The 16,755-nt window shown below is 40.0% G+C and overlaps 1 protein-coding gene across 3 annotated transcripts; it reads left to right on the forward strand.

Moving 5' to 3' along the window:
• Nucleotides 1-64: 64 nt before the first annotated feature.
• Nucleotides 65-14,507, forward strand: LOC135487914 (protein PAT1 homolog 1-like). Of its 3 annotated transcripts, XM_064772153.1 has the most exons (21): nt 65-163; nt 1,122-1,236; nt 1,538-1,650; nt 1,992-2,114; nt 2,727-2,738; nt 3,916-3,984; nt 5,231-5,314; nt 5,477-5,773; nt 6,072-6,183; nt 7,088-7,252; nt 8,281-8,398; nt 8,651-8,752; nt 9,137-9,380; nt 9,712-9,838; nt 9,994-10,133; nt 10,290-10,357; nt 10,736-10,886; nt 11,177-11,251; nt 11,605-11,748; nt 11,986-12,080; nt 12,875-14,507. In XM_064772153.1, the coding sequence occupies exons 1-21, from the start codon at nt 125-127 to the stop codon at nt 13,047-13,049; spliced, it is 2,568 nt and encodes an 855-aa protein (XP_064628223.1). In that variant the 5' UTR covers nt 65-124; the 3' UTR covers nt 13,050-14,507. The 3 variants fall into 3 exon arrangements, with proteins under 3 accessions (XP_064628223.1, XP_064628225.1, XP_064628224.1); XM_064772155.1 differs by lacking the exon at nt 7,088-7,252; XM_064772154.1 differs by lacking the exon at nt 2,727-2,738.
• The last annotated feature ends 2,248 nt before the right edge of the window (nt 14,508-16,755 follow it).

Consider the following 16,755-nt stretch of genomic DNA (forward strand, 5'->3'; position numbering starts at 1 on the left):
AAATATTTAAAATAAACTTTTTGAATATTGAAATACGATCAAAAATATAACGAAAAATTGGCGTGGAGATTATGTCTGTTAGTCGCGGGAACATAAAAGTGAAATCGCGAAATGTCAGTTGAAAATGGCTGAAAGTTTCTTCGGTTTTGACGCTGGTGGTGCCGTGAGTACAAATTTCCTGATCATTAATCGAAATTTCAGTATCTAATTGCTTATCTGCCGAAATTTTAAAGGTTTTTGAGTAGTTTGAAGCCATGAACTGGCTTCTTCAATTCTTGAAAATGTGCCCTGTTCCACAGCATGGCCAGTCGTGTACACTACCGGTACACTGTTCTTCTTCTGTACATTTTTGTGTAGTATGTGTACACACCACTGCACATCATTCATCATGCATATAGGCCTTTTCGAAGAACACGAATCAGCGCCAAAACAATCAAATCCACACACTCAGAACGTGTCAGAAGGTCTGAGCCAACTTCGAACAATGCCCAGGTGTTCCTTTTCCAGGTGAAACGCATGAGTCAAGACTGGTCACTCCTGGCGAGGCTGGTCAGCGACAGCGCCATACAAACTTCTTTTAAAAGTACAATACAATAGGCCCTTTCCAGATACACCGGTACCACCTGGGGTCGGACCAACAAACGATCTTTACAATAGATCTTCACGGTAAAAGACGCCAGACAATGGCTCGAGAGGCACTGTTTGTCTGTCTTGGACTAGGTGGTACTGGCGTACCTGGCAAAGGGCCTATTAGGCTCCCTGTAGTATATAATCACTCACGTTGTGTTCTTTATAGATGGTTGTGCTTGAAGTTATTACAATATAGTCCTACACACCAGTCGGAAGTCACTGCAAGCCAAAACAAACCTAAATATAGGCACAACAAACAAAAGAACATGTGTGTGGTATCTCTGGAATGCGACCACTTGGACTTGCTTGTTTGTTGTGGCCATAAGTCAGTGGCTTCCTCCGCCTGGGATCAGGGTATCTATATGAACTTGACCATGCATGCCATAGCCATGGGCGTAAGAATTGTGAGTGAGACTGACATTCTGTTTCATAATTTGGGCCAAATTTTTATGCTTTTCTCAAACCAGTTTTGATGTTGCTTTTGTTTTCAGCCTTCCGGTTTGGGGAAGGGAAGGAACACCAAACCTCTTGAAGGGGGATCACTTCTTCCTGCCACGGAAGATGATGAAATTGATGCTTTGAATGATGAGACGTTTGGAGATGGAGGTGAGTATTCCAACCGCTGTACATTTCATTCAGCACCCAGCTGAGTGCGGGCTTGTGGGTAGCAATGATTGTCAAATCCAAGTATCTTAGGTTGTTGTTGTTCTGTGTTCATTTTGTTATCATCACTGCCTTTGCTGCAGAGAAGAGTGCAATCAATGGTCAGTTTACATTTGTACATGTTGACTGTGAGGGTAAATTAGCTCCCGGAGTGTTATCAATCATTTGAATGCTTTTTTCTAAGTTTTTTTTTTGCAATGGCTCTTTTTCCTGTTCATTGTCACAGTTCATCATCACATTTCAGGTGTTTGGGATTTTGATGCAGCTGAAAAAGCGGACCTAGGTGAATCGTTTTTTGACGATGATAGTCGAGGATTTGACTCGGCCTATAGTACAGCAGAGAAGCAAGGCAGAGAGGTGAGTATGAAATTAGAATGAGGTAGGAGGGAAAAAACTTAATTGTTCGGAAGATGTGGTTCTCTCCAGATGTGATAGTTGGTGGAAATGATAGTGTAATACGAAATAGAGTGGAACCTCTCTATCAAAGTGAGGACACTCTTGGGACTTTCGTCCTGATAATCTCCAATGTCAAGTTTGAAAGGCCAGTTTTGGATCTAAATCAGTGTTTATTTCATGCAGAGATTGGTCCTACTAAGTGAGGTGGACGGTTCGACGGTACCAGTGATGAAGATGGCTGATTGTGAGAATCCTTAAGAAGTTTTGTTGCTCTGATTGATCGATGTATGTTTTCTCTTCAGGATGAAGAGTACTCCGAGATGCCTCAGATGGAGCAGAGCCTTAGTGCGCTCGTCGTCGACGATGAGGACGAAATCAATGATCCAGCTATTGTCAACATGTCCAAGAGTCGACCTATTCCCAAGGTATGCAAAAAATATTCTCGGTAAAAGGAGTAAGTTTGAAAAAAGGAACGATGTCTTTATTTTATTTAAAAATAAAATAAAAACAAAATAAAGACATCGTACGGGGGAGGTAGGGCAAGTTTGGCCGTTACGACGTATAAACCAAAAGGTACAGTGCCTGAAGGGCTAAAGATAGAAACATTTCTTGAACCAGAACCAGATGAGATTGTGAGCTAAACACTTACTAATATCGCATTCCAAGTTTCACTTTTAATTCATTTTAACTGCAGTTTCTTGAAGATAGCGTTCTAATCGTTATTGTTCACTGCTTGATTACTGAATTTGCATCATGTTTTCATCAACATTATTGGTTTCGCTTGTAGTTGTGAACTAATCCATATTTCAATGGGTGATATGAATGGAGACTAGCAAATGCTTTTACTTCAGTTTTGTACAGAAAGGCAAAAGCATTTGCTAGTCTTTATTCATATCACCCAATGTTTTATGACTGTTTTATTTGGCAGTGATCAGTTTGTATCCCAATAATTTCACAAATTACTGAAATCTGTTGTGGGTCTTGCTTTCAATTTTATGGTTTTATTCTCATGATGTAATCATTATTTGTTTTCACAGCCTATTTTTGATGTAAGTAGAGTTGAAGTTAGCAGTAGGATACTAATAACCGCAAAATTTTCCTGGGCGCTAGGCCTATATTTCTGTAGATTTTGCAAAGATTCGCAATATATTAAAATCGTGAAAAAAAATTATTGGAAAAGGCGAAATCTGCCAATATTAAAATCACTGAAATAAAAAAAAGTTTCTAAAATTTTGTGGCTCTCAGAAAAACAAATGAAATCTGAAATTTTTATGAATCGGAGAAATAAATTGGCGCGTAAATTTTGCGGTTTTAGAGTATGTTTATGGAATGCACTCCAACACTCATAAAAAATAACCCTTGTCTGCCCAGTTTAGTTTACATTACTAACATCAACATTGAGACAGTGAACCACATCTTCATGTAAAATGTCAACTGGGCCATCCCCCAGAAAGAGTACTAAGACTTGCCAAACTAGCCTGTACTGAAAACTGACTTCTATCTTTCACGATGAATTTTCTGTGTGTGTACTGTGTAGGTAGATGGTGGCTTTAGCACAGTTCGTCTCCAATCAAACTTTATTGTCATTATAGTTCTGCACATAGCACATCAATGGTATTTTATAATTTATCTCTCTGGTCGCACTCGGTGATGGGTTGTGAATTGATTTTTGTTTTTTGTTGGTTCATTTTTTTCTCAAGTTGAAACTAAAGAGATTGGTGGAGGGTGTGTTCAATGAAATATAACAGCGGGGTTCAAATTGTCACGCTGTTCAAAAATAAAAACTTACATTGGGCCACTATGAAATAATTATGTGCCCTAAATGTACAGTGTTGAAAACAACTTGCAGCACATTGTAGTGCCACACTCCAGGGACTCTTAATTGTACTGTGGCTAATTGAACCATCTTTCTAACCTTACTATACATACAGAAGGCAACTACACTATAGTCTGATCTACATGTATATAGATCAAAACCCAAGTGAAGAGGAAATAGTTCATACTTAGACATGCTGTGGACTTGTTGAGGGGACACCGCACGTTGCCAGTCATGTCAGAGACAAAACATGCAAAACCTTGTTGGTTTAATTTATCATTGTAACTAACGAGATACTTCCTTGCATGTCTTAACCTCTTCTACACTAAGTATCGAATGTTTACACTAATATGAAATCACTTGTTCTCCTCCTTCATAATCCATTACTCTAAGCACCGTTACTTTTTCAGAGGAAACAAAATCTAGACGAACTCTTTGGTCCGGCGTCACCGCCAGGGCTACTGGACACCGATGACTTGGTAAGAAATATGGAGGGATAGGTTTTTCTCGGGAGGCAGGCAAGAAATATTCAATTAAACATGTTAACCATAACGGGGACATGTATATAACTTGTCAGATAATAAGATGATACGTGGAAGGTCACGACTGGAGGTGCCCAAATTTGCCCCAACCATGCCAGTGGTAATTCGAAGATGTTTGAACCAAAACGTGGGGAAGAGCCTTGTGGTTATAGGATAAACAGATTTTTCATGGTTTCTGTCGGCCTGACTCTCTAGTTGACTTGTCTTTTCCATATTGTGTGTGCCATGTAGTCTTCAGTAGTTGTTTTGGTGGTAGTTTTATGTTTTGCTACTTTGTGTTCTGTAACATTAGGATGCGCAATTTTGTCACGGGGCTCCTTATTGTTGCCATATTCCAGTGAATTTGTGGCAATAATACGAGGTGATGTCGATATTGTGACAGAAATTATACATCTTGATATTACGTAAGTGAGAAAAGTGCCTGGGTGGTTATCGAGGTGAATTGGTTGCGAAAGATCTCAAACACTGGTAGCTGTAACTTTTTAGCGATTGGCGAAGGCCGATTTTGATAGGGGTGTGCAGCAGACTTGATTAGTGGTCAAAGATGTATATAAAAACTCGTCATTTCGGGCTTGCCCTGTCTCTGTATGGATGGTGTCTGGTATAGGCAAGACCATCAGATACACCACCCTTCAAAGAGCACTTTTCACACTGTTGTGCTTTCTTTGCCTTGTTTTAGGTTTGGCGAGTGCTTTGTCTTTTCATATTTTGTTTCAGACTTATATTCTTGTAATCTTCTGGAATTTTTTACGAACATAGTCGCAATTACTTAGTTCCTGGAAAAAATTATGTACCTGAAATGATGCATTGTTATAACAGACAGTGATTTAATTGCTTATATGTGACCCCGCACATCAATCCAGGGATTAAGTCGCATTTTGGCCATATTGAGTTAAACATCTCTTCAAATCTCTCAGGCTTCAAGCTTCATTTTGGTACCACCCCAACTTCATTATCTTATTTGGTTACAAAGTTATGACTGTTTGAAAAACGGCATTTCAACATATTTCTCTATTAATTCCATTGCTTTTATCCTTGTTTTCTCAATACTTTCCAATGCGACTTAATCCCTGGTTTGATGTGCGGGGTCACATATGAATATTCCAGTGAATGCTTGATGTGAGAGGTTGAAATAACCACGTGGTTCTTACTCTTGATCTCTTTGGTTTTGAATTGTTTTCAGGTGTCTCCAAGCCACAAGAATATCTGGCGACCACCGGACAAGGATCACTTCAATTTCGAGAGTCCTGGCCAACAGCATTATCAGGTATGAAACCATGTTATGGATTCTGTTTTATATTTATACAAGGTTTGTCCTTGTTGTTATGGACACGTAATGCTGCAAGTGAGATTCTCGTACATTCACGTAATCGGATGCAAAATCTGGTAATTTTGTTCTGATTTCTCCTACTAATATATTCTTCTTCAGGGTCCAGTTGTAGTGACTGCTGGCCGACCTCCACCTCCAGGCCTACCAAACAGAAACGTCCCATCAGAACCCAAGAAAGGTGGCGCCATGACCTTGGAGGAGTTGGAACGACAGATGCGTGATCAGACTGTTCCCCAGCAACGCCAGGTGTCACCACCGTTGGGAGGGATACCCATGCCGATTGGAACGCCCCCTCATCACCATCACATGCCGATTGGGACACCCCCTCAGCTTCCTCAACATCAACAGAGGCCATTCTTTTACACACCGCAAGCTGGACACGGGCAGGGACCTTGGGTGAGTAGAGTCCTTTCCATATAACACGTGAATTGGGGGAAATTTTACAAGTTGCTTATTCATTTATTGTAAGAATGTGAATTTGGTGAAAATTGAAGGGAAAAAAAGCTATCTTTTATTTTTGGGAATAATGAAATTGCCTCCCATTGTCCCAATTTTTCAAGCAAAATTTTTCGCAACGTTTTGCAAATTAGCATTAGCCGCAAAATCCGCAGAAAAAAATTCCCCCAAGTTTGGTGGTTTACAGTATTTGGGAAAAAATTGTCTCTATTGATCAACTTTGTTTGTAACTTTTCAGATTTCGACCCCTGGTCCAACTCCGAACCGAATATCACCACCCCAGGTTGTACCTCAGCAGCAGATTCAGGCTCAGATGCTTTCTGGCTTCATGAATCAGCCACCACCAAGAGGTAAGGACCAATCTATATTGTGTGATGCCTCCAGGTCTGTAGATAGTCCTTCTTAATCAAATATGTTGCTCAGAGTCAGATTTCTCAATTCAATGCTGAAGAATGTGAACATTTTGAAAAAATTTTGAGAAAACAACAGATGTGAATGTTTATCATTACATATTCTTGTTAGAAATGAGTCTTGCTTGCCAATCTCAAATGAACATGTTAAATGCACCGAAACCATGTGGATAATAAGTGGTGTCTGGGCTTATACATGTATATTAAAAACCTTCAGGAGAACAAAGTAGAGGATTTCATTAAAACGTTTCTTCATTGAAAAACTAATTGAGTACAGTATAGAAATTGAGTAACATAGACATTGTGCATGCGTGTGCATTCATCATACTCTCTGAAACATAGCCTGTAAATAATACCCAACTCTCTCTTAACCATTGTTGCACTGCTAGTGCCCTTTAGAAGCTTATATCTTCTATAAACTAGCATAGAACTTTGCATGTAACTTCATTGTCCAACTCCTGTCTAGTTGCATCGAAAATCCATGACGCTCATTTCGCTAAATAACATTGTGACATCGCACTACAGTGCTGAAGGAGTGACTGCATGCGCTCTCTATTGGTGTGTGACCCCCTTCCCTAATGGATAATTATAACTTGTCAAGGACTGAATCCAGTTCAGTGAAACCGTGCAGTGTGCCATGGACATCAGAAGTCGCCACGCTTTTGAAAATTGAGAGGCAAAGGACTACAGGAGATGGACATTGGTGTTGACGCATGTGTGACTGTGTTGATATAAAATCTAAAATCTATTCTTCTTTCTACAAAACATGAGGGAATGCATCCATTCCTGTGCATGTGTATATGACGTGGCCGTGAGTTTTGACCTATCTAATTGTGCAATATAGGAGTTCGAAGTGAGTCGCCCTTCCACCCAGGAGGCATGCCCATGCGACGCACCCCCTCGCCAACGATGTCCGGACCACTGCCTGTTGATAACCGTGGCATGCCACTCAACCTCTCCCCGGCCATGATTGCTAAACTTTATCCACATTTGCTCAGAACTCCTGTTGGTACGGTATTAATCTAATTACTAACGTTAGTTGTTCATTGTACCGATCTTTGCTTGGTATACAGTAAAACCTCCCCCATCAAACTCTTCAAATAAGAGGGAACCCGAACTAGTCTGATTATGTAAAAAAACCAAAGTGGCTATTCTTACGACTAGTCGTAACTTAGGATTTATGCGATTTCAGAGATTAAACTGAGGATCTAGGGAGATAAGACTAGTGTAAAGTAAGGGTTAGGGTTAGGGTTGGTGCTAGGAGTAAGTGTTAGGGTCAGGGTGAGCGTCAGGGTTAGGATTAAGGCCCAAAAAGATGAAAATGATCGTCGTAAGAATAACCAGTAGTTTGTATGTAAAATGCATTAGGGATCGTCGTAAGAATAGCCGCGGCCTAAAAAAATTACGTCAGTAATCTTAAAAGAGTGGCCAGTCCTATTGTATGGAGGTTCAACTGTGTTTCAAACGTATTCCCTTTTATAATACTAGAGAATCATAGATCATAGATCATAGATCATAGATCATAGATCGAGAAAGAGGATGTATTTTGAGGACGGATATTGCATTACCTGTTGTCAGAAATGCAATGAAACAGTGCATCTTGCACCTGGTATGCCTGAAACAATAATGTAGGACAATCAACTTTGCCTGATGACGCCAACCAGAAATTAGAATCACTTTGTTCTCGGATCAAAATGTGAACCTTTCTATTTCTGTATCATCCATAGCCTTGTTTTGTTTTTGCCATTTGATGTGTCAACAAACTTGTGAAAGAAGACAGTTATTTTGGAAGACAATTGTGACAAGGCAAATTAACTTTATCCTTTAAAGATTTCTTGAAGTACTTTTCAAAGTGAGAAGTTGTGTGGTTGAGTACTACGTACAATGTTTTGTCATCATCATCATCATCATCATCATTTTGCCTTCAGTAATTTGCTGTGCACAGTTTGTTGTTTAATATGATTAAAGCAGAATTCCAAATAAAAATGTTTCCATCTTGACAATAAATTTCTATTCTGACATCAATCAATTTTGCAGGTCAGATGCGAGGTGGCATGCAGATGAATGCTCCCGCCTCTGCCAGGCCAGGAAGAATCTCGCCGCCCAATCACATGAACAACTCATTCATGACCAATACCCCTCAAGGACCTCCCAGGTACAGTTATTGTGTCGTGTTCAGTTGATCTGAATTTTGTGAGCTCAGGCAGACAATAACTTGGCATAATTTGGCTCTGTATTCATCAGTTTCTCAACTTAGTTTATGCAATTTCCTGAAGTTGATGGTCTGATTTCTGTTAGATTTTCAACCAAACTATTTCACATGCAAGTTATTTTAAAATCATGTGTTACACGTGGTACAAATGGATCTGATAATATGAAACTAATTGTCTGTTTATTCATCTCTAAGGATGCCCCAGAGGATGCCGTTCACCGATCCGACGCACATGAGGCAGCAGAATCGTGAGCGATGGCAAGACGAACAACACGATAGGTCCTATTATAATAATCAGTACGTTTTACTCATATAATCGAAATTGGTTCCCGTCAGACGATCTGCTTTTAAAATGAAAGTAATTCAGATATGTGACTCGCTCTACCAAAACTAGGCACTTGTCGCATCTGAACTTGACAGGTTGATACGGACTTGTTGTTCATTTCCCTATTGTAGACCTTTTGTGAAATCTATTACAAACTGATTTGGTTACATTTCACAAAAGGTCTACAATAGGGAAATGAACAACAAGTCCGTATCAACTTGTCAAGTTCAGATGCGACAAGCGCCTAGTTTTGGTAGAGCGGGTCACATATGAAGAATTGAAATGACATTTTGTGGCAAACACACAAATTTATTTGTTTTATGACAGATTGATATTGTTCTGTTCTTTTTATTTAGAAATCGAGGTGGTGGTTACCAACGAGGTTACCGAGGAGAAGGTGACTACCGTGGCAACCAGGGTTACCGAGGCCGTGGTGGTTACCATAACAACAGCTACCATCAGCATTACGACAATGAACCGAGGGAACCTGAGGATGAATATGCCAACTTGATGACGCAACGTGAGAAAGATTGGATCATCAAGATTCAGATGATGCAGTTGACGACTGATAATCCTTACGTTGATGACTATTATTATACAGTAAGTGAAAAACATTAGTCAAATCATATTCATTGACTGATTTCTTTGCTGAAATGTCTCCCAGGCAGTTACATAACTTTAGAATGTGAGCACCAACTCCTTCAAATGTTTTGGCTGCAGAACAGGGAATGTTGCTCATAATTCTTCTGGTCGTGACATCAATTTTTAGCGAGTTTAATGTCAATTTGACACATACTGTATTGAAAACTAGCGCCACCATTTGGGATGCCAATACTCTAGTGCTTTTAACGTGTTTAGCTAAGGAACAGATTATAGTTAACATCATGCACATAATGACTTGAATACCAACAGATCTGATTTTTCTCTCCAGCAATATAAGATCAAACTAATGGCGTTAGAGCGACGGAGACAGCGCGGTGGACAGGGTGGCGATGACAAGGAACCCAAGTTACTCCTACCACAGTTTGCCAAGGTTGAAACTAGTGCTTATAGCCCTGGTGAGTCTCAGTCCTGCAGAAATCTTTTAAACAGCCTTACAAATCATGTTGAACTGTTCATGTCACAGTCTCTCTCTTCCTGTGGTCTGAATAGTATAGGTGTAGTTCTTGCATTAACCTAACCTTGTATGTCACCACTGTTTCTTTTATTTCAGCTCAGTTTGAAGGGTCACTTGGCAAACTAACAGCCTCAAGTGTTCATAATCCACGGCAGATTATTGATGCAAAGATTAGGGCGGGTGATGTTGAGATGAAAGGCGGGAAATATAGACAACTACTGTTATATATAGAACAGGTAAGGTCAGTCTGCAAACCCCTCACCTGCTATCAATTGTGACCTCAAGTTGAGTTGTCAGATTGGGCCAACATACATCTTTCATTCTTGAAAATGATGTATCATATTCAATGAACTCTTTCACTTCAAGTTGTCATTTGTCTGTTTTATTTTCAGATTTATAATGTATTACTTCAAGTAGATGATTTAGAAAAACAGGTGCTTGCTCTGCCGCCAAACGAAAGGTAACAGTTACTCTCCATAAACCCAGCTCCGCCTGTAGTGCATTCAACTATTGCGGCAGCCAACCCCAAGCTTGTTCTGTAAGGAGGAGGGTATAGCTTTTGGCCCGCATCCCACTTTTTAAGAAAGAATTGACTGAAGAAATATTGACAATTTATCCCCAAAATTACTTGGTCGTTCAAGTTTGGATCAACTGAACTTTATTACAAAGCACTTGAATTCCTTCAAGTCTGCTCATGATGTAGCATGATACCTTTCATTGCTGTCTTATCTCCTGCTTCTTGCGTACAGGGGATATTCCTGGCTGACATGTTACGACTTCTTGTGCAAGCCATTGGTTGCAGCTTCCTTCTCTTCATGTCAGTTTTCAATCTTTGCAGGGAAGCTTTATACACCGAGAGGCGTACGAAAATCAATCAGATGTTTGCCAAGTTGCACTGTGATTCTAACGCCCCTGAACAGTTTGTGATGTATATGTCGATTAGAAAGGGAAAGAAGTTAGTCAATAGGATGATGCCATTATTGAACAAGGTCAGTGAATTTGTGGCAAATCATCATCATTATCCTCGTGTCTCATACATTTGCTGACTATTGGGCTAGGTCAAACCTACAGCGTCATTCTATGTGGGACTGTGATCTTTTTCTAGTAGTTCAAGATGTCATCCATAAGAATCCTCTTCAGTTGACTACCGCATGTGTTGACTTCGACAGAGCCTTCTTTGTCATATTGTTCAACGACAACATCGAATTCTTAGGTCAAGTTTGCAGTGTTTTCCTTTTGATCAAATATCATGTTAGTTTTTCTCTTTGCTTTACCACAGGATCAACTTGTGTCCATTGTTTTGGCGACACTGAAAAATCTACCAATCCTTATCAAGAAGGATGTACTAGATGAGGTAAGCCGTTATTCGGGACTGTCACGACACATCCTTATTTTAAATGTCTTGCTTGATCGTGGTTTCTTTTCCAATTGAAATTATTAACATCAACACAACAATCTCTTGTCTTAAAGTACGTATCTGAAATACATGTACAGATGGTTAAGACTACATGCGGGGTTAAAGATGATACCATGCAATGGGAAATATATTTATACTCTTATACATGTTATACGTGAAGATCGTATACTTGGCTGAGAATGTAATCGGTGCGCAAAGTTTGGCACCAACACAGAGTAAAAAATTACGAGAAAGTACTTTACTTCCAACAATTTTGTTTGATCAATTTCCTTTCTCTTCGACTCTTGCAGGTATTGCCAGATCTATACAACCATGTCAGTCAAGTGATAAAGAATGCCGTAATGCAAGACTTGGTGATGTTTGGCCTGGCAATGCAGAATGCTGCTGTCCCTACAAGTCAAACTAACCCCCTCATGTCTGCGCTCCAAAACAGGGTAAGCTTTTCTCGTCCATATCCTTGGCAGTGAGTGATGATGGATCAATGGTTTCCATCTCAAAATGGATTTCTATGGACCCAAGTCTCATACTAATATTTGCTTGCAGTTTTTGGGGGCGATTTGGTACTCGCCAAAACATTTTTGCCTAGTTGCAGATGTTAGCCTAAAGTTATGCACACTAGATGATTTGATTATCTTTCGCCTCCACTTACCTCGCTATGTCTTGCATTTCAGTTTGGTGTGAGTGCTGTGTGTTGTATGATGAGTCGAGCCGAGACAATCTATGTTGAGTCACCAATGGATGTGGATAACAGCCAGCAGGACCAATGGTACGTAGTGCTGACATAATTATAGACCCCACATACAACACATGTGGGGTCTATATTGAGATTACTAGGAGAAGGTACTAGGCTTCTCCATTCTTCCCAGGTTATATTATGGAGGTAGTCCAGCAAAACTTCAACTGAAAAACTGTCACCCCTGTCCCATCAAACTAAACTCGATCTAGTGCACCTGGCAAAGATTTTTTCGAAATTCGGATAATTTTGATGACTTTGAAGCGTTTTTATGTGCCGATTTTCTGATTTGCTTTCAAATCTCCGTCACGATTCTGTCAATCACACGTACATTAGCATAAGCTCCGCCCCGTAATGGTGACGTCATATCCTCATGCATCATGGCGGCGGTATCTCTTTGCCGAAGTGGCGAGCTGTCGAGTATTTTGAGCAAAGAACGACGGTTGACATGGTTGAATGAAGGAATAAAATAAAGGAATAGCCTTAAATGCTTATCGATGATCCACCCTGCCCATCTGAAAAGGTTAGGGTGCTGTTTAAATGTTACTGAGCGTGTGATTTTGAGAAAGCGAGAGCGTGTTTGTCTGGAAATAGATCATCCGCGAAACGGAAAAGACTTCACTCCTCCATACGTGTACTGTGTGGGCCCGTGGGGGCTATCAAATTTGCTGACAAGCAAATTTCAAATTTCTACTTTCAATGTGCCATTTTGAAATTACAAAAGTAAATTTAAACTAAGTCACAAGGACTATCTGTACAAAAATCTTACTTTGTTGGTTCCTTTAAGTTTGTTTATACATGTAGTTAATGTCCAAATTATTTTGCAGGTCAGACTTCGTCATCATGATTGGAGAAACCCTGTCGATAGCTAACGAGAGGACACTAACTCTACCAAAACCTTTAGAAAGGTTTCACAACCTTATCGCTCATTTTGAACGGGTGTTGAGTAGAAACGTATTATCAGGACTAGAAGACCGCCTGCGTGCTTGGACTCAAGGATGAATGAGAATAGTGATTTTGTGCACTGGGCCTTCAGGACAGATATTAGCCACCGGCAAAAACAGATGCTTTATTTCGGGGCACTGCTCAGAAATATGCTCTACGGGCAAGAGGATCACCAGTAGGCTGTGTGAAAGATCTGACTTTAATAGAACACATGTACATTTGTACTGGTGTGAAAGTGGGAGAAATGTATGAAGCGTTCTGATGTTAATTGGGTGTCAGCTTACTGTAAACCTGAGGGTGAGGACAAAAACAACACTGCAATGGAAACGAAATGTTAACTGTAACTTCATTCACATGTTATTAGTTTACTGCAGCACTGCTTTTGAACTTCTGAGGTTTGGTTTGTCATTTGGGTCCGTATTTTGTGGTAGGAGCTGGTACTTGTTAGGAAATAATAGTGATGTTACAATAAGTTAATCGGCCTTCCAGCCGGCCTTGTAGTTCATGGATAACCATTCACATACAGTGCCAGTTTCTTGTGTTCTTGTAATAAATAAGTAGAAAAGTATTGTTTGATTTATTTTCAAACTTGCAATTTTCGTTTGGTGGAACACGGATATTGGTCACGTTCAGTGCTCAGATGATATGTTGTTTATTTTCCTATTTGAAGATGTCTGATTGTGGTGTGCAGTAAACATGGAGTTTTTCGAAGTGATACTTCCTTTGTTTTTCGTACCTGGAACCTCATTCTGTAGAAAGTACAGAATCCTAATTTTGCTTTGTTCTTTTTTTCATGGACACATTATAATTAGAGACATCTTTGGTATTGGGCAATTGACAAGTTTATAAAAAATAACGAAATGAAACAATTGAATGTCTGAATAGTTTCTTCTCTAACATAAACTGTCTGTTATAAATAACGGTGGAGATGATTTTGTCGGATGTTATTTTTGGAGATAAAATCATGTACATTGGTGTTGACCTTAGGCCATGGGAATTATTAATCCTGTTTACCGTCCACCTCCCGCATGGGTCCTGAACGAACATGAAATATTTTCATTATTTTTTTAAAAATCTATTTATTTTATTGTTGACATCATTTTTTTATTTAAATAATCTTTCCAGTGGTTCATCTTTACCTTAAATGATTGAAAAACACAATAAAAACTTGGCAGGGTAGGCTCTTCATCATAATAATGACATTTTTTCAATGCCTCATGTTGATGACCGACCTGATTTCCATTTACTGGAACTTGCTGAATCGCGTGTTTTGACCAGTAAATCAGACTGTAAACCGATAATGAATAATGAAAAATGAAAAAAAGCCTCATCATCTTTTTAAATCTCTCGGACGGTAAACAGGATTAATCATTCCCATGGCCTTATCAGATATCAGATACTCTTTGTCATGCTCGTTTTCTAAAATCGCGATAAATTGTAATATATGTCGAGTAAGATTTGCAGCAGCAGGTTGCTGTCTTAAATCATGTAATAAAACTTTTCTATTAAAAAAAATGTTTCATCATTAAAAATTGTTTGTTCTTTATTTGGTTAATGAATCGAGTTGAGACGTTCAGGTATCGACTGTGGACCAATCACCATGTTGCGCATAATAGCTTGCAGTTTTTATCTCAAAGGCCGAAGTTCTAAAGGTTTCACGTTGTCATCTTTTACTTGTCACAAGTTAACTGCCTTTGGTTTGAAGACATGACGTGAGCGTGACTTGTATGTAGCCCTCTCTTCGTAAGTGGATTGTTAGTTGTTCATGGCGCACATGAAAAGTGAACAGACACAATTAAAACAATCTTTCCAGTGGTTCATCTTTACCTAAACTGATTGAAAAACACAATAAAAACGACCAACGCGCCGCGTAGCGGCAAAATAGCTATAGCCTACGTCACAGAGTCTCTGCAATGGTCATTTTTATCACAGTAGTCATACGCAGCCAGACCTTCACTTATCAGTCTGGCGCAAGCCAGGCGTTCATTGTACTAGACCTAGACGTTTTCCACCACAATGTATCTGGGCCGAAAAAACACTGCGCAAGATTACCTCGCGCTGGAGCGAAGAATAGATTATGCTAATGAGCATACTTCCACATTGAGTTTTACCAGTATGGTGCATATCGCGCGAAGCTACTTAGCCTGATACCATTGGGCCCCGCGTAGTTGCGCTGAGGCGGCCGCTGTAATCAAGGGAGTGGTTGAGTCATGTTATAACGGACCTACCCAAAATTGCTTACATTTTCGCATTGCTACAATGAAAGACCTAATACTGAAACCACATGTCTGTTGACTGTGCTTTGAGAGAGACTAGCATCATGCTTAGTCTCTCTTAAAGCACTATACCCCCTCACACTCAGAAACCACAAACACCCACCCCTTCCTGCTACCTTAATACTTCTGGATAGGGTAGGGTCTTTACCATGATAATGACAATGTTGATGACTGACCCGATTTCCATTTACAGGGACTTGCCGAGTCACGTGTTTTGACCAGTAAATCGGGCTGTAAACCGATAATGAATAATGAAAATGAAAAAAGGCCTCATCATCTTTTTTAAAAATCTCTTGGACGGTAAATCGGATTAATGATTCACATGGCCCAAGGGCACTCAGACTTGGGCCTCTATCCTTCGACGGTATTGGCCTGGTGACATTATATGTTCATTATGTTTCAAAACATGAACGGTTGAGGATTGCTCCGAATTCTTTGCTATCAAGCTCGTTTATTGGTCTACTTTGAGATGGATTACCAGGTGTTGATCGTGCTGCCCTTGACTCTGGGTGTAACAGCATTTGTTATCTCGCCTGGTCTGGATGTGACAGTATCTGCAATCTCATCAGGTCTGGTTGTGACAGCATATGCTGTATTATCAGGTCTGGTTGTGACAGCATATGCTGTATTATCAGGTCTGGTTGTGGCAGCATGTTGATATGGTTGTTGCAGTAGGCTATCTAGTGTCTCTTCAAGTCTGGTGTTCTGATTTGCCTCCAAGGTCACCTAAATCCCACACCCAAATTGTCCCTTCAAATCACGTGCACTGAGCTTTCTAAATACGATCGCGATAGCCTGTGCAGGTGCACTTCCAACTTTAACTCGATTCCAAGAGAATCGACTTGAATCTCAATTCAAATCTGCCAATGCTGACATCATTGGCGCCAAAAACTATTTCTTTTGACCCTGTTGACCTCGCTTCTAAAAATATTTTAAAGAAAGCCATTCAAACATTGAAATCAACTGCGAACGTGTTCTATTATATCACCGAGCTATATAAATACGATATATTGAGAAAAACCTGTAGAAATATTGAATTATACGATTATCTGGAACCCAATTACTCTTCCGTCAGCGTGTCCTAGTCACAATCATGGCGCGTAGCCTGAAGGCCAGTGAGGGCTCGCCTCCAGAATGCAGAAAATCTCCGGTCTAACAGTAAAGCCCTGGTGGCTCAGCGGTTAGAGCGTTGCACTCTTGATTCGGTCGGTGGTCACGAGTTCGAACCCCGGCGAATCTATTTTTTTCGTTTTTTAAAAAGGTTTCTTTCCATTTTTCATCCATGAGCGTTTATCAGGCGCGGATTCGAATTAGATTCGAACCCTGGCGAATCTATATTTTCGTTTTTTTAAAAAAAGGTTTCTTTCCATTTTTCATCCATTGTTTATCACTAGGCGCGGATCCAAGGGTGTGCACTAGATGCACGCCCCCTAATTGATATAGAATCTTTGAAATTGACCATTACCTTTTGAAACACTCCTGTCCAG

Source organism: Lineus longissimus, chromosome 5 (genome assembly GCF_910592395.1).
Source record: "Lineus longissimus chromosome 5, tnLinLong1.2, whole genome shotgun sequence".
NCBI lineage: Eukaryota > Metazoa > Nemertea > Pilidiophora > Heteronemertea > Lineidae > Lineus > Lineus longissimus.

Coding starts and splice junctions, on each gene's coding strand:
- LOC135487914 (XM_064772153.1), top strand. CDS start 125: ATGGCTGAAAGTTTCTTCGGTTTTGACGCTGGTGGTGCC. Junction 3,985..5,230: donor TACTGGACACCGATGACTTG/GTAAGAAATATG, acceptor AATTGTTTTCAG/GTGTCTCCAAGCCACAAGAA. Junction 5,315..5,476: donor CTGGCCAACAGCATTATCAG/GTATGAAACCAT, acceptor ATTCTTCTTCAG/GGTCCAGTTGTAGTGACTGC.